Raw genomic sequence first — 20524 nt, forward strand, 5'->3', positions numbered from 1 at the left:
AGCAGGCCAAGCAGCATCATAAGAGCAGGAAGGCTGGCGTTTCGGGCTTTGACCCTTCATCAGAAAAGGGTCTAGGCCCGAAACGTCAGCCTTCCTGCTCCTATGATGCTGCTTGGCCTGCTGTGTTCATCCAGCTCTGCACCTTGTTGCCCTGAAAAATCAGATGGTTGTGGTTCTTAACTTCTATGCTCACCAGTCTGTAATTTTCCACTCATCCAGATTAATGGATATGGTAGCTTAATGGTTAGGTCATTGGACCAGGAGCCAAACTAATAATCTACAGAAATCCCACTGTGTCAATTTCAGAATTAGTTTTAAGTTTTTAAAATTGTTATTATTAGTAAGAGTGACTGTGAAGTTGTTAGATCTTTGTAAAAATGTCACTCATTAATGTATTTTCAAAAACCTGACCCAAAGTACGTATGATACCAAAGCCATAGTGATGTGGAATTTAACTCCATTCTGCAGTAGCCCAGCTGGTCAATCAGCTGATACACACACACACTCAATGTCCTGAGAGTGAGTTTTAAAAATAAATGGAAAATGACAGGCTGCCAAATCTGGAATTTCAAAACCTTGGATGCTGTTCACAAGAGTGGCTCAAGAGGACAATAAGATTTGTGAATCATGCAATGTTTTAAGATTATTGATTTGAAATACTAACTGAATGTTTCAGTGTTTTCTATTTTTAAGATCTGCAGCAGTATTTTCAGTTTATGTTTGAAGCTTTTCAACTGATATGTTGGTTTTCCTTATTTCCTCTTCCGCTGTTTTGGTCAAGTTGCTTTGTGTTAAACATTCTGGAATAGTCATTTTTTTTGGTACATCCACTACACTGGGATATTGGCTTTTCATGTTGGGAATTCCCCACATCCTTCTGTTTTTCAAAGACCATAAGATATAGGAGCAGAATTAGGCCATTCAGCCTATCGAGTTCGCTCCGCTGTTTGATCATGGCGCAAATGTTTCTCAATCCCATTCCCCTGCCTTCTCCCTTTAACATTTGAACCCTTGCTAATCAAGAACTTATTTCTGTCTTAAATACCCTCAATGACTTGGCTACCACAGCCTTCTGTGACAAGTTCCACAGATTTATCACCCTCTGGCGGAAGACATTCCTCCTTATCTCAGTTCTAAAAGGGTTGTCCCTTCACTCTCAGATTATGCCCTTGGTCCTAGTCCTACCTACTAGTGGAAACATCTTCTCCACATCCAATCTATCCAGGTCTCTCAGCATACTGTAAATTTGAGATTCTCCCTCATCCTTCTAAACTCTACAGATTCAAAGTCATCAACCACTCCTTATAAGACAAGCCCTTCATCCCCAGGATGATTCTCGTAAATCTCTGAACCCCTCCAAGGCCAGAAAGAACCTTCCTTCAATATGGGGCCCAAAACTGCTCACAATATTCCAAATGCAGTCTGACCAGAGTTTTATACAGCCTCAAGTACAGTACTTCTGATCTTGTATTCTAACCCTCTCGAAATAAGTGCCAAAATTGCATCTGCCTTCCTAATTGCCAACTGACTCTGCAGGTAAACCTTAGGAGTCCTGGTTCAGGATTCTCTTAAGTCCCTTTGTGCTTCAGATTTCTGAAGCCTTTCCCATTTAGAAAATAGTCCATGCCTCTTTTCTTCCTAACAAAGTGCATAACCTTACACTCTCCTACAGTATATTCCATCTGCCACTTCTTTACCCACTCTTCTAGCCTGTCCATGTCCTTTTACAGCCTCCCTGCCTCCTAAACACTACTTGTCCCTTAATCTGTCTTTGTTGTCTGCAAACTGAGTAATAAAGCCCTCAGTTCCTATGTCCAGATCATTAATGTATATTGTGAATAGTTGTGGTTCCAATTCCACTGGTCACTGGCTGCATTTTGTGAAAAAATCTCTGCCTCCTGCCAGATAGCCAATCCTCTATCCATGCCAGTAGGTTGCTCCTAACACCCCACCAAAGATGTAGCTGTGCTGACTCAGCTCCATTTTACCATGCACTTCCAAGCACTCTACAATCTCATTCTGAATAATGGACTCTTAAAATCCATCCAACGAATGAGGTCTGGCTGACCAACCTATAACTTTCTGTCTTCTGCCTCACTCTCTTCCAACTCTTCGGCACCTTCCCTGATACCAATGATTCTTGAAAGATAATCACCAGTGCTTACACAATCCCGTCAGCTATCTCCTCAAGAAACCTAGGGCGCAGTCCATCCTGTCCAAGTGATTTATCTACCTTCAGACCTTTCAGCTTCCCCAGCACTTTCTCCTTTGTGATCCACTGGGGTTACCTCTGCCTCCTGACTCTTGAGTTCCGGTAATCTACTGGTGTTTTCCACAGTGAAGAATGATGGAAGTACCCATACAGTTCCTCTGCCATTCTTTGTTCCCCATTACTACTCCTTCAGTCTCATTTTCCAGTGGACCAATGCCCACTCTTGCCTTTCTTATCTTTGTATATCTAAAAAAAACTCTCACAATCTTCTTTTACATTATTAGCTAGATTGCCCTCATATTTCATCTTCTTCCCTTCTTATTGCTTTATTACTTGTCATCTACTTGTTTTTAGAGGCTTCCCACTCCTCTGGCTTCCCACTAATCTTCACCATATTGTACGTTTCTTTTGCTTTTATGCTGTCCCTGACTGCCCTTGTCAGCTATGTTGCCTCATCCTTCCCTCAAGTCTTCTTCCTTGGGATGAATTCTGCTGTGCCTTCCGAATTAGCCCCAGAAACTCCTGCCATTGTTTTCCACTGTCTTTCCCACTAGGCTCCCCTTCCAATCAACTTTAGACAGCTCCTTCCTCATGTCTTTGTAGTTAGCTTTACTCAATTACAATACCATTTCATCAGATTCAAGCTTCTCCCTCTCAAACCGCAGGGTAAATTCTATCATATTATAGTCACTGCCCCCTAGAGGTTCCTTCACCTTAAGATCCCTAATCAAATTTGCCACAGTAAGATAAGGAGTGAGGCTAGGCATATCAACTTGCATCAGAGGTGGCCTTAGTTGACATTATTGTTACCTGTAAAGTGCAGAATGTGCCGAACTGGCTCCATAGGTTCTAAAATCAGCTAAACACTAAGTGAAGAGCTGTACACGCAACATGCCTTATAAAGCTAACACTCACTGTACCTACTGTCAACTGCACCTTCAATTCTGCTTTCATGTCCTAAAATGATGTAAAAGTCCCCTAACTACTCTTCTACATTGTCAGCTATCAAATAGGAATTTCATGTGCTTTACATCAGATTATCACGTGGACAGAGACTTAACTTGCTGCCTTCACATTTGTCATGTCAATTACTAGATGTTTTGCTACCTCAGCAGCCAATGAAATGCTGAAACATTAATGAACATTATGACCAGCTATTCCAAAAGATACTAACATTTTTGTTTCATGTATTGTCATTTACCTTTAAGGATTCCCTTAAATCGAGCTATCAGTTCTACTTTTCAAAAACAGTTTACATTCCATTTCCGGATTAGCTATGTCATTAATTCTAAACTTAAGGCTCAGTTTGGCCAGGAATTCACCTAGATGACATAGCTAGAGTTAAACCAGCAAAACATCCCAATTAGTCAACAAAGGCCTAATCATCTACCTGTTATGTTGCTGCTCAGTGATGAACAAAGCTATCAAAAATAACGGATTTTCCTTTCATCCCAATGATGCTAAAGGCTACTGAAGCTAAGTCCTAAATCTAAATTCACGTACTGAAATAAATGTACAAGAGAACTTGTAGACACTGCATCAGTTACCTATATGGGAAGAGTGCAATTATTAAAAGGCTGTATGGATTCGTAGGGAAATTAACATTCCAAGCTAGACCTAGTTATAAACACAAACTATATTGATTAATCTAATACATTCTGCATAATTAACTGATTTAGATTTTAATTCTTCAACATCATGTGACTCTGCTTAGATTCTGTTGACAAAGAAATGGACCATGGGATTTTTATCAGAATGAAGGTATCAACACACCAGCTGCCCCTGTTTAGATTAATTCATGATTGTGAGAACATGCAATCTTCAAGGTTAAATAAGGCAATTATCATCCTCCTCGATCATGAACTCCTTAAGAGGCAACCAAAATTGTAGGGAGAAGTTACTAGAAAAGAATCATGATTACAGCTGTACTCTGCACTGGCTTATTTTAATTGGTTTTAGAAGAAAGGCAATTACATTTGGCTGAACATAAATCTTTGTATTATGGCTAACTTTATAATAATGGTGCATTTAAGTTTGTAACTGTCTAAATCTTTAGACTTTAAGTGGTTGAGACTTTGTATACTCAAGAATATTGCACTCCATCACCTTTTATATACTCTGTGTAGCGGAATGTTTAGATTAATACTGTGATTTTGTGTATTAAATTTATATAGTTTTAAGGGTAAAAGCAATTTTTACACGATATCTCTTGTATTTAAAAAGGATGTAGTACATTCTTTTCAGCCACGCACCACAGACAATAAAAATCACCTAAAAATGGCTGTGAGAAATAAGTGATTAAGTATCTGAAATAATGGAAACATCCACCAATTAAGTGAAAATTAAGATGTCAACTCAAGATTAATAAATGTTAGGTCTAGACTGCATAAATCTCCCTTTCTTGAACAAATGGGTTAGGAAAGTATCATAAACTATCCTCTTATCATGACAAATTATCATTAAAGTAAATATACAAATCATAATGAAGAGGATGGACCCACGGATAATTGAAAACTTAAGGAATCAGTCAATACCCACCGCAGCAAGAAAGACAGGAACAGATAGAAAATGCAATTGACAGACATCATTAAGAATCAATTGCTTAAGCATTACCTTCTGGAATGTTACAACCCATCACAGACATTTTCCCAGTGTTAATCAGATAACCAATAGGAACACTCCACCCTGCTGCTTTACAGAATCCAGTATGGCAGGATTTTAATGTTTTCAGATTGTTGATAGTGATTGAACTGTCTGATTTTCTGACAACAGCCACTGCGTAAAAAAGGGTTCCAGCTTCTAAACAGGCATGAAAGACAGAGAACATGTATTACAATCAAAATCAGTTTAAAGGAATTTAACAAATCATCTGGATGGACCAGCATTTCAATCATGCATCTCAATACCATACCATACCCATACAAAAAACATGGTTTCTACCCCCTCAGCAGTTGGGAAATCTCAGACAAACTTCAGATCTCCTTTACTCTCACATAACCATCCTCCCGCAAAACATATATCGATGATTTTATAAACTAACTCAATTTACTTACCAGATTCTTCTACAGTACTCCCAAGACAAAGTTCCCAAAAAAACAATACTTTAATAAAAGTCAGAGAAACAAGCAAGCTCCTGATCCTTAAGACCACTCTAAATTGCTAGTCTGTCCATTTCAGTTTTGAACATTAGTGAGTGGAGCAGGCAACCCAATTAAATGTTTATGAATTCCAGACTTCTGAAAACCTTTAACTTAAAAGGGAGGAAAGGACTGCTTATGAGCCAAGCAGAACTGGTGTGCTTGTCAGGCTACTTAGGAGGACAAATAGGAATCAACTTTGTTGGTGTGCGCCTGGAGTCACATATAGGACAAACAGGTTAAGGCCAGCAAGGTTTCTATTCTACAGGACATTAGAGAGTCAACTGTATTATTTATTATGATCCTGGCACAGGACAGCACAGTGGTTAGCACTGCTGCCTCACAGCACCAGGGACCTGGTTCGATTCCACCCTCAGGCAACTATCTGTGTGGAGTTTGCACATTCTCCCCATGTCTGCGTGGGTTTCCTCCCACGCTCCAAAGATGTGCAGGCTAGGTGGATTGGCCATGCTAAATTGCTCATAGTGTTTAGGAATGTGTAGAATAGGTGGGTTATGGGGGAATGGGTCTGGGTGGGAGGCTCTGAAGGTCGGTGTGGACTTGTTTCCACTGTAGGGATCTACTAATTCACTGGTGCCAGATTTTCTGCCATGATGGCATTTGAATGCAGGTTCATTGGAACCCCACCCTTGGATTATTAATTGAGTAACACAACCATTAAAGTAGCATACCCCTTATTAATGGTACGGATCACTTGATCCCTAAGTGCAATACCTTGATCATACGTTTCACCAATAATGGGCTTTAGTTTATATTCCTTTGCAGCCCGATAGAGAGTCTCTCCATCCAATGACACAGCATCGGCTTCCTTGTTCTAATAAATGATTTAAAATAGTTACCATTTGAATAAAAAATTAATCTTAAACAGTTTCAATGTTGTCTAATTATAAAAAGCTGGTATTCACACAGGACTTTTCATAATCTCAAAACATTACAAAGCACTTTAAGTTCAAACTGTATTGTAATGTAGAAATAACAGCAGGCAATTTGTTCACTGCAATTCCCACATGATCAATTTTTTTTGACATGGTGTGTGGAATAATGCTGTGTGATTTCATTTTTCATCCATTTCAGTGGACAGGCAAGTCTCATTAGAACATTTTAACTGCACCCGAATTTGGCACCCATCTAATTTAGCCCCTAATAAATTCAAGAGACCAGGAGATAAATTCATTCATCTTTTGGTGATTTGGTTTAAAACCAGTCTAGATTAATAAAAATAAAAGTCTTCTCTTTTGGTTAGCTGTTAGGACCTCATGTGAAAGGCATATGGCCAATGTTAACATCACTCGTTAAAGTTATGGACCTTACAAAACTGAAGAGTTTTACACAAAGTAGCATTAATCTTACAGTCCTATTCCAAGCACCAGCTGGTGTAAGAAACTGAATAAAGTACCTTATTGCAGTGCTGTTAATTGTAATTACAATTGAGGCATTGCTGGAATAGTGTAGAGGAAATTTTATATCTAGCCATCCTGCATCTGACTGAACAGAGCATGAAACAGATGGGTTTATATTACTTAAATCAGCAATTTTTCTCCCCCCACTCCAGTCTCATTTACAGCCATCTTGCCACCTAGATTGAATCACTGAAGCACTCAAATTGCTGGAAGCACTCAGCAGATCTATCATCATCTGATGAAGGATCATTGGACTTGGAACGGTAACTCTGCTATTTCTGCGACAGACCTGCTTAGTTTCTCCAGCAATTTGTATTCTTGTTTAAGATTCTAGCAACCTCAATTCTTTGTTTTATTTTAACATTGAATCACAGCCTGATCATAGGAGTAGACCTATTGATTCACTGTGTCCATGCCATCACTCAGCAAAAGCATTTCAGGTAATCCCACTTCTCGCCCTTTCCCCATGACCATTTTTTAAAACCATCTTCTGGTGTTTCCCTAGTTCACTTTTGAAAGCAATAACTGAATCTGCCTTCACTACACTTTCAACCTGTGCATTCCAGATTGTAAGCATTCACTGCATAAAAATTTTTTTTTTTTTTTTTGCAAATTTCAATTGCTTCTTTTGCGTGTTCCCTTAAATTTATGTCCTGTGGTTCACAGCCTCTCTATTCCAGGTGAACAGTTTCTCTACATCTGCACTGTCTAAACCTCTCACAATTTTGAATGCTTATCTTCTCTCACTTTGCTTTTCTGAAAGGAAAAAAACACAGCTTTTCCAATGGTAACTAAGTCCCACATCCTTGAATCCTCTGTTCAGAATTTGACATGATACTCCAACCAAAGCCAAAACTGTGTTTCATAAAGGTTCATGATAACTGCCTTGTTTTTGTACAGCAAAGCTCTATCTGTAGAGCCCAGGATTCCGTAAGATTTTTTAGCCAGTTTCTCAACCCTACATATCGCCTTGTTTTTTCTTCATTTGTTCACAGGATGAGGGTGTCACTGGCTAGGCAGCATTTGTTGCCCATCCCTAATTGCCGAGTGGGCAGTTAAGAGCCAAACGCATTATTATGGACCTGGAGTCACATGTAGGCCAGACCAGGTAAGGATGGCAGATTCCTTCCCCCAAGGACATTAGTGAACCAGATGGGTTTTTCCAACAATCGACAACGGACTCATGGTCATCATTAGATTCTTAATTCCAGATATTTATTGAATTCAAATTCCACTATCCACACACAGGATTCGAACCAGGGGCCCCAGAACATTATCTGGGTCTCTGGATTAACAGTCCAGCGATAATACTACTAGCCCATCGCCTCCCCTAATATGCATATATTCCCCCAGGTGTCTCTGCTTACGAACCACCTTTAGAATTGTACCATTTATTTGTGATGTCTTTCCTTGTTCTTTCTACTAAAATGTTACACTTCAGATTCCTGTGTATGGAATTCAATCTGCCAGGTACCCACCCATTCTATGAACCTGTCTATGTTCTTTTAACGTCATCTTCCTACTCATAGTTCGCAACACATTAAAGTTTTGTTCATCTCCAAATTGTGAATTTGTGCCCTCTATTCATAAGTCTGCATGACTAAATTAAGAAATAAAAAGAGATTCAAGTATTGATCCCTGGGAACATGGTTGTTTACCTTCCTCCGTTCTGAGAAATACCCACACATTACTGGTGTCCATTATTATCAATTAGCCAATTTCATTTCTATGTCACCCCCTCACTTTGTATTCTCTGGCTTCCATTTTGCTGAAAAGCCTACTGAGTGGCACTTTATCTAACACATCTTGGGGATCTGTTTACACCATATCACTGCATTAAGTTAATAAAAACCAAAAGAACTGCGGATGCTGTAAATCAGGAACAAAAGCAGAAGTTGCTGGGAAAGCTCAGCAGGTCTAGCAGCATCTGTGAAGAAAAAATCAGAGTTACCGTTTCAGATCCAGTGACCTTTTCTCAGAACTGAGTTCTCAGTTTTTGTGAGGGAATTGAGTGCAAGAGTAGGAAGGTTATGCTTCAATTATACAGGACATTAGTGAGAGCCCATCTGGGGTACTGCATATATTGCTGTTTATCATACTTATGGAAGAGAGTTAATATACTGGAAGCATTCAGAGATGATTTACTAGATCAGCACTTCAAATGAACGCATTGCCATGAGACAGAAGACTAAACATGGTGGGCCTGTATCCTGTGGAATTTGAAATGCTGGAGATGACTTAATTGAAACATGTAAGATCCTGAGGGGACTTCTCTAGTTCTCTAGGTGGATGTTGAAAGGATGTTTCCTCTTGTGGGAGAATCTAGAACTAGTGGTCATAGTTTAAAAATAAGTGGTCGCCGATTAAAAATTTAGATGAGAAAACATTTTGTCTCTGAGAGGGTTATAAGTCCTCAGAGTTCTCTTTCTCAAAAGGCAGTAGTTGTAACCTTTTAAAATACTTTTAAGGCAGTGATAGATAGATTCTTGATTACCAAAACAATGAAAGATTATTGGGAATATGCAGAAATGTAGGTTTGAAGTAAAAATCAGATCAGCCATGATCTTAGAGCCCTTGGCTCGAAGGGCCGAGTGGCCTATTCTTATTTCTTGTTCATATGTTCATAATCTGTGTTACCTCAAAAAACTCAAGCAAGTTAGTTAAATACAATTTGCCTTTAACAATTAGATTAAAGTACTACAGAGATCTAAAATAAAAACAGAAAGTGCTGGGGAAATTCACAGTATGGCAGAGTCTGTGGATGGAGAAACAGAGTTATAGTTTTGAGTCCACTATGGCTTTATTTCGGACCAAAATGTTAATTCCATGTCTCTCTCCACAGATGCTGCCAGATCTGTGGAGTTTCTCCAGCACTTTGTTTTATGGCTTTTAACAGTTCTCTAAATTAATTCAACTGATTACAAATACACAATTAACTAATTTTATATAAACACCAAAAGAACTGCCGATGCTGTAAATCAGGAACAAAAACAAAGTTGTTGAGCTTTTCCAGCAACTAATTTTATATACCTGACTGGGGACTTTTATGAATAGCATTGATGAATAAAGGGTTGGGCCATTCTGTGTGTGATTCCAACGTACACTGTTTGGTTGAAAGTTGTCTGAGTAATACAGAAATTATTCCGCAGGACAAGCTGTTTACTGTAGCAAAAAACCTATTCACTCTTTTTCTGCTCTGTGGTGTTTGCTGACTTGTCTGTTGTACTGTGTAAGTCTTTGTGGTTAGCAATTTGAATATTGTGGTTAGCTGCTGAATCCCAGTCATCCTGTTTTTTTCCACCAGGTGCCTATGAAAGGAATGACCAGTAAACCGAAATTACAGTGCCAATTTTGTAATAAATGCGGCTTCAAACAGGGTCATTTGTTTATTTTCAGTTGAAAATAAGTGGGAAATGTTTAAATTGGAAAAATAAGAAATTTAACACAGTCATACAAATATCTGGAGAGGGCATGTGATAATGTATGGCAATGGGTGAGGTGGATGTAAACATTTTGAAAAGTTCACACCAAGAGCCACCCAGTCTGCTTTGAATTTTGTAAAGAGGCATGGCCAAGGGCAGAGGTTCAGCAAAAGGAGGAAGCTGGCAACCACTTGATCTCAGGAGGTAGGCTGCTCATTTAAATATTTTAATCTGGTTGCGAGCCTGTGATTTAATTGCTGTTTCCCTTCTCCAGTTTTAAATCTGGCTGGCTGGATTTCCCAAGCATCATAAATTCCCTAAAGGGAGGTGAGGAGTCGAGACTGGAAGAAACAAGAATCTTTCCAACCCTGTATGAGCACACATACAAACGTAAGAATTAGAAGCAGAAGTCGGTCATTCAGCCTTTCAAGAATGCTCTGCCCCGCAATAAGATCATATGTTTGAATGCCACATTCCCATCTATTCACACTGATCTTTGATTCCGTTCCCTAACAAGAATCTATTCTGCCAATCAATGAGATCATGCTGTTCTGCAACCTTAATCTGTATACACACCTTTTCTCCACATGCCTTCACATCTCTCAATCTCAATCTCAAAATTGATGTGCATTAACTGCTGTTTGCAAAAGAAAATTTTCAAATCATTTGTGCACATAGAAACTACACTTTGCAAAATATAGCTCTAATTTTTAAACCATGCCACTTCCTACTAGATACCCCAACAAGATGAAATAGTTTCTCTCTGTCTAACTGAGCTGTTCCTCTTTATATCTTGAAAATAAATATTTGAAAATAGATAATATTTTTCCTGACATGACTGACCTCGTGAATCGACTCTTTCAGTGATTTCATTTTGATATTCTAAATTACAGGGTTAAACTTTCTCAGTCGCACAATGGAAGCCTTGGCAATAGGGGATGTGCGAAAATGAGGGCGGGCGGGAGTGGGAATGTGAGAAAAGAGAACCAGGCTATTTCAGGACAAAACAACTCCCTGATGTATGTGGGCAGGAATTGTTTGGTTGCCAGATGGGGGCAACCATTATATTAATGCTCTAATTACGGACAAAAAATTGTGGCTGGGAAAAGGGAATCCTTGCCATGATTGAAAGCCAGCTTTAGAGAATAGGTCTCCTTGGGGCAGGCTATGGAAGTTATCAGATCTAGTGGAGCCACACCACATGGTGACACACATGACTACGATTGGCCATAATCACGGTCGAGTACGTTCCCACAGAGAGTTTTCCCTTTTGTCCCTATTAACCTGCTGGCCAATGATTTGTCTATTTCTGCACTGCTATGCATGCAGCAAGGCAACTCCGTCTTGAAATGCCATTATAGTCCCCAAACTGCCTTAACATTGACTACCTCTTGGTGCTTCTGCCAAGACTCCGCTGCCAACTGGTTGATCTGGCTGGCAGCATGACATCCTGGTTGCTATCTTTAATGGAAGGAAAACTCTGCCATCTCACTGAATATTACTGAGCCAGTCTCAGCAAAATCCAGCCTGCGGATTTTAAATATCTAGACACATATTTATCCAGCTCTCTATTTTAATTCATATATACAGAAATGCCCTACTCCTTTATAGGCTAGGAACTGTGCATCTTTCAAGTACTGAGATTGACTGAGTGTTGTGTGATTATAACCCATACTTAAAGCAAAGAAACAGCCATTGGTTTGAGTTCATTCAAGAGTCATACAAAAGACCCAGTGAAATTCATCAGATACTCTGCCTGCAAATAGTAGATTGCTCTAGCTGGCAGTAAGAAGGTGAATCATGGTGGGGGAGGCTAGGACAGCTAGGATTTAAATTATTTCTCCAGAGTATGGAGGAACACTTTACTTCTGCTGGCCCTACAAAAATAATAATCAAAATTATCTTCAACACCCATGAAAATCATAAGGGCATGCATAATATCATATCCAATTTAAAGTAGTAAATTGGGAAGGTGAAACACCAGACGTCATACTAGATTGACCTAAACACCAGAAACAATAGATTATTTAGCTGCCCAGTGACATGTCCTTGGTCCTAATTGCACCTTGGTAATTGGGATTAATAAGGATATAATGCTTTCACCCAGCTTTTGAGGCCTTAATGCCAAAGGCGATACAAATTAAAATTAACCCTACTTAGAGTCATAGAGAAGTACAGCACGAAACAGACCTTTCGGTCCAACTTGTCCATGCCAACCTGATATCGTAAATAAATCTAGTACCATTTGCCAGCATTTGGCCCATATTCCTCTAAAACCTTCCTATTTATATACACATCCTGATGCCTTTTAAATGTTGTAATTGTATCAGCCTCCACCACTTCCTTTGGTAGCTCATTCATTACACACACCACCCTCTGCTTGAAAAAGTTGCCCCTTAGATCCCTTTTAAATCTTTCCCCCTCACCTTAAACCTATGCCCTCCAGTTTTGGACTCCACACCCCAGAGAAAAGGCCTTGTCTATTTACCCTATCCATGCCCCTCATGATTTTATAAACCTCTATAAGGTTACCCCTCGGCCTCCAACAGCCAGGGTAAATAGCCCCAGCCTATTCAGCCTCTCCCTATAGCTCAAACCCTCCAACCCTGGTAACATCCTTGTAGATCTTTTCTGAACCCTTTCAAGTTTCACAACATCCTTCCCGTAGCAGGGAGACCAGAATTGAACAGAGTATTCCAAAAGTGGCCTCACCAATGTCCTGTACAGCTGCACATGACCTCCCTTCTCCTATACTCAATGCACTGATCAATGAAGGCAAGCATACCAAACACCTTCTTCATTATCCTATCTACCTGCGACTCCTCTTTCAAGGAACTATGAACTTGCTCGCCAAGGTCTCTTTGTTCAGTAATACTCCCCAGGACCTTGTCATTAAATTGATGCTCTAATGCTCAGTAAAGTAGGTAGGTCAACAAGAGCCAATTTGTGGCCTTCACCAATAAAGCAATATTGACAATTCATAATCTTATATTTCAAAAAATGTCATTTCATATAAAGAAGTCAAGGAAACTCAGAGAAACAACATGTTATTTGATTTTTACTAAATTAACAAGATAAAGTAGTGAAGACTTTCTAAATATTACAGAGGATAAGTATGCCTGAAAGAAGCTAATGAGGCAAATTGGATTCAATTGTTTCAGCAAAAGTTGTAGGTATGGGGAAAATGACCAAAAGTATACCGCTATCTTTTCTGCACAGTCCAATGCCGAGGCTGCTAGAACGCAGGACATGGAAGGATATATTTTGGCAGATTCAAAAGCTTCTTTCATTTTCATGCACTTGTTCATCTCAAGAGTGGAAATAACACACCATCGAATCTCCTTTAACCCATATGCTGCAAGAAAAATGAAAGAAATGAGAACTGCTCAACTTGTATGAAATCCTGGCATTTCTTAAGTACGTGCATTTCTATACCAGTGAAAAGTCATTCTTGCACTGACAGTGTGTAATTGTAAAGGTCTGGTTTGCAGAGAGAACCACTATTATTTTTCATAATCCACATTTATTTAGTTATGAAGAGCAGAAATTTTCTTTTCTCCAGTCACTTCAACAGTAAAGACCTAAATCAGCGTTAAAAGTTGATTTACCTTCAAACATTTCCTTTGTCTCTGTAATTTGGCAGTCAGAACTAACAGGTTAGTGAATCATGGTTTTAAAGCATGTTAGGTTTTTATTCCACATTTCAAAAATAGGGGAATAGCTTTGTTTTATATCAAAAGAAATGAGAGAGCAAGCATGGGTTCAAATGTCTTAAATATATCAAAATCCACACAAATTCAGACTGTCACGACATTTGCAAGAATACTAGTGTAAAGAGGAAAAATATTTTGTACTGTATTAGAAAGAAGTCCTGATTGGTTGACAAATGGACTCTGTTGGTAGAGGCAATCTCATGGAGAATATATCGGTTAAATGATGACTGCCAATTAACTCTCAAGCTTTGTTTAAATTTAAACCATACAGTTTAACTCTGATTGGTCAGGGCATTGCTCTGAGAAATTAACCAGAGAATGGCTGTCACCTACTTTGTTAAATTAAAATAGGTGCAAGATATGTAAATGTTCTCTCTGTCTACATAGAACAATGCCTTGTCTATTGCTCCATCAGGCTCTAGTATTCTCAAGTGCACCGCACTGGAAGTCACCTAACAATCGTCGGTTGATTGTCACTGTAATTCTTAGCACATTCAGGATAATGAAGAAAATATTATCCAATCTAATGATGGACAACATGTTTTGAGTTTTGCAAGCATAGGCTAGTTAAGTACATTCAGTACTTTGCATGTTGCAAACAGCTAAAAGAACCTGCCATCTGAAACAAGTCACCAGGTTTTGGAATGTATGGTATACATGCTTAGCATCATACCAGCAATGAAATCTGCATACAACATCACTCATTTGTGCGATAGGCTAATCTTCTTTCTAGACTGACAGCAGCATCCTGTTAGTGATGAACACCACTCATGTTACTAAACCATAGCAACAGCATGAAAGAAACTGTTAACCTTCACATGTTGTTCACATTTTTGAGCTACCTTACCTTCCAGGGTGATCTGAGGTAGACTGGGCACATTGCAGGACCAAGCGTGGTGACATTAGGCACATACACAGGTTTGTGCAATAAACAGCTAAAAGTGATCTGATCTGAGTAACTGTTATTTCACAGGATGGCTTTGATGTTCCCACAATTTCAGCAGCAAGCTTGCGCAGTGATCAAATGGCTCAGCCTTGCTGATGAGGCCAATCTTATAGTGCATGGAACTTCAAGGTGTGGAGGTAAGCATGCGATAGACAATAGTAGAGGACCCCACGGTACAGGTAGCTTATTTCAGCAATATTCAAGTTCTGTACTACTAAACCTTCAGTTGTATTACTTCCACTTTTTTCTGAACCTATTAACCTAGGATCATATCAAATAAAAACCGAAAGAACTGCGGATGCTGTAAATCAGGAACAAAAACAAAAGTTGCTGGAAAAGCTCAGCAGGTCTGGCAGCAATTGTGAAGGAAAAAAACCGAGTTAATGTTTCAGGTCCGGTGACCCTTCCTCAATTCTGGTTGTGAGGAAGGGTCACCGGACCCGAAACACTAACTCTGTTTTTTCCTTCACAGATGCTGCCAGACCTGCTGAGCCTATCCAGCAACTTTGTTTTTGTTTAGGATCATAGCAATATTAGTTGGTGTTTCTTCCAATTAATGCCCTCCTCTTGCCACCAATGATTAAAATTCAGCATTCAATGGGTACAATTAAATGGATGTCAACCCAGCTTGGGATATTGATGAACTCTGATTGTGTTTTTACAAAGCTAGTTTCATGGGTTGCCTAACTCCCCTGATGGTAAGTTCTTTTACTGATAAAAGACTAATCTTGGAATCTTCAGTGATAAATGGCAAAGCCATAAATTTACTTCAGCTTCCAAGACAGATAACAAATATAACATTGGCCCTGTAGGCCATAAATTATACTATCAAATAAATCAAAGTTCAAGTCTGCAGCAATTTAGTGATGCTCATGATTTCGATACCTGAGCAAGTCTAATAGTGGGTCTAGCATACATCTCCTGTTTTATTCATTCGCAGAATGTAGGGAGTACTGGCAAGGCTGTATTTAGTCTGGTCAACCAGAAGAGAGTGGTGACAATAGAGTGACTTGCATTTCAGAAGGCAGTTAAGTGTCAACCACAATACTGAACATCTGTAGACACATGTATACCAGATATGGCAGACCAGTGATTTTCCTTCTGTAAAAGACATAACTGGGCGTGATGGAATTTTATAACTATTAAGTAGCATCAATATTCTGATCCTAGCTTTTTCCATATTTATTGAATTAACTTAATTAAAATTCAGAAACTGTGATGAGGGTTAAACACATCTCTAGACAACCACCGTGCTAATGCACCCTGACAAAGGTCCCTGAAGGTGTATAGTTGGCAGCTGAACAATAAATAAGGGTCTGAGTTCACTACATTCTGAATTCTTGGCAGACTTGTAATGAACTGAAGGGTTTTAAATCGAATCGGACCAAATGATGTGCTTTTAAATCTCTGCTAGACTAGGGCTAAGTATGAATCTCACCTCCATCTCCCACACCTATGAACAGCAGCCACTCTTCCATAAGACCAAAACAAATAGTAACAGGAGAAGGCCGTTCAGCCGCTTGCACCTGCCAGCCCATTTTTCTGCACTCACTCAACAACCTCACTTTCCAAAGACCCACGCTCTCTTACTCAACAACCTCTCTTCCCAAACTTTCCTCTTGCCCACTCATTCAGCAGCCCAATTTGGCAAATTCCCTTACCCCACTCACTTTGTACCTTGAAATAGTTTGATCACGTTGACTGCTTTGGCAGTGCGCACCCAGAAATCAGCTGACCTCACCTACTTGGAGTGTATTTGGACCAACAGATACTGCTCTTGCATTTACTACTAGCACCACCACACCAGTGCATACACTCATGCACTGTCACTCACTTAACCACCACTCTCTGCTCTACTGATCACAGATTGTTTCTCTCCAATTTGTATTACTAAAAGACACAACTATACCTTGCTGGTGTGGCTATTAGTAGCATGTATAAGAGAGAACCTGTAACTGGGGGAAACAGCAAGCAAATGGATGATGATTGGCAGTGGCACTGTAAGCACCAATGACAGTGAGTTGCATTTGGAAAACTGACTGCAAGAATGGAAGGCTTGTAAAAGGTGGGAAAACCTCCTGTCCATGGGAGTCCACAATGACACAAATAAGGGCAAAGTACCCCTTAGAGACATCAGCTGCACCTACAGGGGTACATATTCCTCGTTTTGGGAACCACTGCCTTAGAACGTAATGGTGAATATGCATCTTATTCTCAGGCAAAATAATGCCGGAGAGTTTGAAGATTTGATAGTCTAATTCTGCATCTGACTCAACATACGCTTAAATTTCGCAACTATCTAATCCATCAGATCTCCAATCTTCAAAGAATTCTGCAACAATCATGAAGAACGAGCATAGAATTCATTTGTTGTTGTCCAGGATATAGAAAATACATGGAATAAAGAGAATTGTAAAGCTTATTTGAAGTATTGATGCAAATCTGCAAAAACTGGCCAGCAGAGGCATAGAGAGTATCTCTGAGTCAGCCTCTCCTCAGGTTGTGAAAGAGAGTATACTGCCTGCCGCCTGGGCATGAAACTGGCACCGTGGAATGGTCACCAATTATACAGATTGTCTACTTTTCATTTCCAGTAAATTTCTCTTGAAATCTATGTCGAAATTTCATCTAATTTAATCAACTGGATTTGGGTTTACATCGAATTAATCAAAATCTAACAGTAGCAAGCAGCTTATAGAATTTTGAACACTCAAACCCAAGATGGTTTTTAGAAAACATGTTTTTGTGCTTGATGCTTCAGTGCCAAGATTCAGTTTTTAGCATCCAGCCTGGAATTTCTTAATGGCTGATCACTGGGAATTGAAGTGTGTGGATTGGCCGCGGGGACAGGGGGGACTCTTAAGTACTTTAGTGACAGTGATAGTTTGGATTCTACATTGTCAAGTAGTAACATTTGGATTAACAATACTGATGGCTATTTGTCCAAATTCCTCGTGTCTTATTCATGATGCAATAAGACTCTGCTAGTCGCTTTGGTGGATTATGTGTGGTACGCCTTGGTTTTCAGATGTAGAATGAGTCAATGTCTGTCAATCCAATGATAATCGCGAGTCTGCGTCCGAATCCCTGGCAATCGAGTGAAAACTCGTCCGATTGATTTGTGATATATTTCTCCTTCTACTACAGATTCTCAGAATTTTGATTTACTCCAGTTTTCCTCCTGAATATGCAGTGCTCCCGGGCAACATCAGGCTAAGATTGAAAATACACGCAATGCAAAGGACAGAAAGTTTAGCAATGCAAGTTTTTCACAATACGCATGATACGTATTCGCTAACAATTCCACACTTAAAACACATAAACTACCTCAAATCATTTTGGCTGTAACTATTTTGACACTGTCTACTTGAATTCAGTCATACATCCCTTCTCCAAACAGCCGGAACATTATCGACCTTCCTAGGCAGCCTCAGATTACAACCCAACGTTTGCATCAAACTGAAAGACGTTTTTGTACTTGCCCAAATTGAAGATGCCGACTAAGACGCACAAAGCCCAGAGAGTAGGTCCCTGCATGTTGCGCTCCTTGTTGAAAACGACCGAAGGCTTTCCCACCGCCTTGACTTCTTCTGCTCCTTATATACCTTCTGATTCCTTTTGTCAAGTTAATGATTATGAGAGTCTGGCAGCCGCTCCGGTTAAGGATCGGACTTTCCCCATGCCACACACTGCAAGTTGCAAAATGTCCTTCAAAGTAGTTATTTTATCGCTGTAATTGTGCAATTTTGTTCTTTTTCTCCGCAATTCTTCCAATCTAAGGATATCGCCCAAAGACCAATTTCAAAAGCAAACTGCGTGTAAAATGAGGCTAAAGATATCTGGGCACCGCGATCATAACACGTCTTTCAGACCCTAGTACACTGTAGACTTTGTGCTTCACAGATTTTTTTAAAGGGGTAATGACATAGTTCGCCGTAATTCTGGCCGCGAATGTAAAAACAAGAAAACGATTCCCTAAGTCGAAACAAAATCAAATTCTTGTTAGATTTAGATTTGTTTAATATTGTCACTTGTACTTGAGCCAAAGTTGTATCATATAAATTATGAAGAATGTTAAAGAATAGTGATTGTTTAAGATGATTGTAGACAGAAGCACCATTTCATAAAAAAGTATTTGCAAACTTTTACTTAAGTATTAAAAGTACGCTTTAAGAAGTTGAAGGCATATATCTCAAAAGATGTTGGTAAATATCAATGCTTCACCTATCTTTAAGGTTATCAGGATGGAATCACAGATCTCCATCTTTCTGGTTTCTGTTATTTCACAAAACAAGAAATGTTTTGTTTTCCTAATGAAAGCAAAACTGTTTCACTGCTTTCTGAGGTAGATGGGTTTGGGATCACTTTGCCGTGCAATAGATCACCTGCAACCATTACAACATTTCTGGAGACCACCAGCAAATACTGAAACACTGCAGGGAACCCTCCTTCAAGCCTATGACAGTGCCAGCTGTCTGAGGGAAAGCAATGTCACCTTCAGTGTGAAAGGGCAGAGTCTCAAAGAAAGCCTAAGCAGTAAGGACAATGGCAACATTTCTGGCAGAATCAGACAAGAGGTCCGTGAGGCTCATCTTAACTTTGGGAGCATCTCACTCCATCTTTATGCTTCTCACAAGTAGCATGATAAGGTTCCTACTAGGCAGTGGCGGGTTGCCGATTAAAGGGGATTGCAGCTTGTTAAATGGCTTTCTTAAATTTCAGCTTTCTATCTTACCAGACAAGCTAAATTTTGAGAAGACTCGACATGGAAACAAGAGTGAGTATCTGGTATAGTCAGCTCACCACTTACTCTGAACAATCTCCAATTTGCATTCGAACAAACTGCAGCTCGGGGAACGATCCAAAGGCACCAGCTACATGTATCTCTCATTCATAGACAATGGTGTTCGGTGCATTCGCTAACCCCTCATAACCATTATGGCACCTCTCCAGTACACTGGCAGGATGCTCTGCTGGAAGCACAGATTTACATTACAGGGCACACTGGCAATTTGCATTAAAACGCAGCTGTTGGGATACTTTGTGCGCAGGGATAAGTAACCAGTTCACAGATGGAATCAGGTACTCGCTTGGTCTCTTTGCTTTTGCTTAATTAGAGCCTACCTGCTTGCTCACAATAGCTATGCCTTGCCTTACTGTCCCAATTAGCACAATCACACAACCAGACAGCTTACTTTGCTCGTTCGCAGTTCTCAGTCAAGGGGTATATATTCTGCTGCATGATAGAGTGCTCCAGCAATCTCATGCCTTCACTATGTGCCAACAGCTTATGCAGCCAACATGCAAGCAGCCATGTCTTGAAGCCTTGGAGGAGTAGTCCTCACTGAAGACCGTCGACGAACTCATCAGTCACGGCTCCTAACACAGTAGGTCAAGGGCAGCCTCGCATACCTGTATAGGGAATTGGCCACTGTCAAGCATCTGCTCAGGTGATCTTGATCAGGAGTCCATGACTCTGCAGTCCAGAGAGTGTGTCACTGTCAGTTCTGTGACTCCATAGTGGACAGTCTGGGGTTACGGCTAATGCAGCTGGGGAAATGTACATTCGTCAGTCAGGGGTCTGGGCAATTTTTGTTTGGGGCTGTCCAGTTGGGTCACTCAAGGATCAGGATATGGCCAGTCAATTGACTCTGTGTCCAGATTCTAAGAGGA

General features: G+C 39.9%; 1 protein-coding gene across 1 annotated transcript in view; it reads right to left on the reverse strand.

Moving 5' to 3' along the window:
- meltf (melanotransferrin) overlaps window positions 1-20524 on the reverse strand; it is an 80839-nt gene that overhangs the window by 57710 nt on the left and 2605 nt on the right. The window contains exons 2-4 of the mRNA XM_048604338.1: window positions 13393-13547; window positions 6085-6184; window positions 4826-5011 (exon numbers count right to left, since the gene is read on the reverse strand). Coding sequence (XP_048460295.1) covers window positions 4826-5011; window positions 6085-6184; window positions 13393-13500 — 394 coding nt within the window. The 5' untranslated portion in view covers window positions 13501-13547. The remainder of the gene's footprint in view (window positions 1-4825; window positions 5012-6084; window positions 6185-13392; window positions 13548-20524) is intronic.

This window comes from Rhincodon typus, chromosome 13, assembly GCF_021869965.1.
Source record: "Rhincodon typus isolate 14 chromosome 13, sRhiTyp1.1, whole genome shotgun sequence".
NCBI classification, from domain to species: Eukaryota; Metazoa; Chordata; class Chondrichthyes; order Orectolobiformes; family Rhincodontidae; genus Rhincodon; species Rhincodon typus.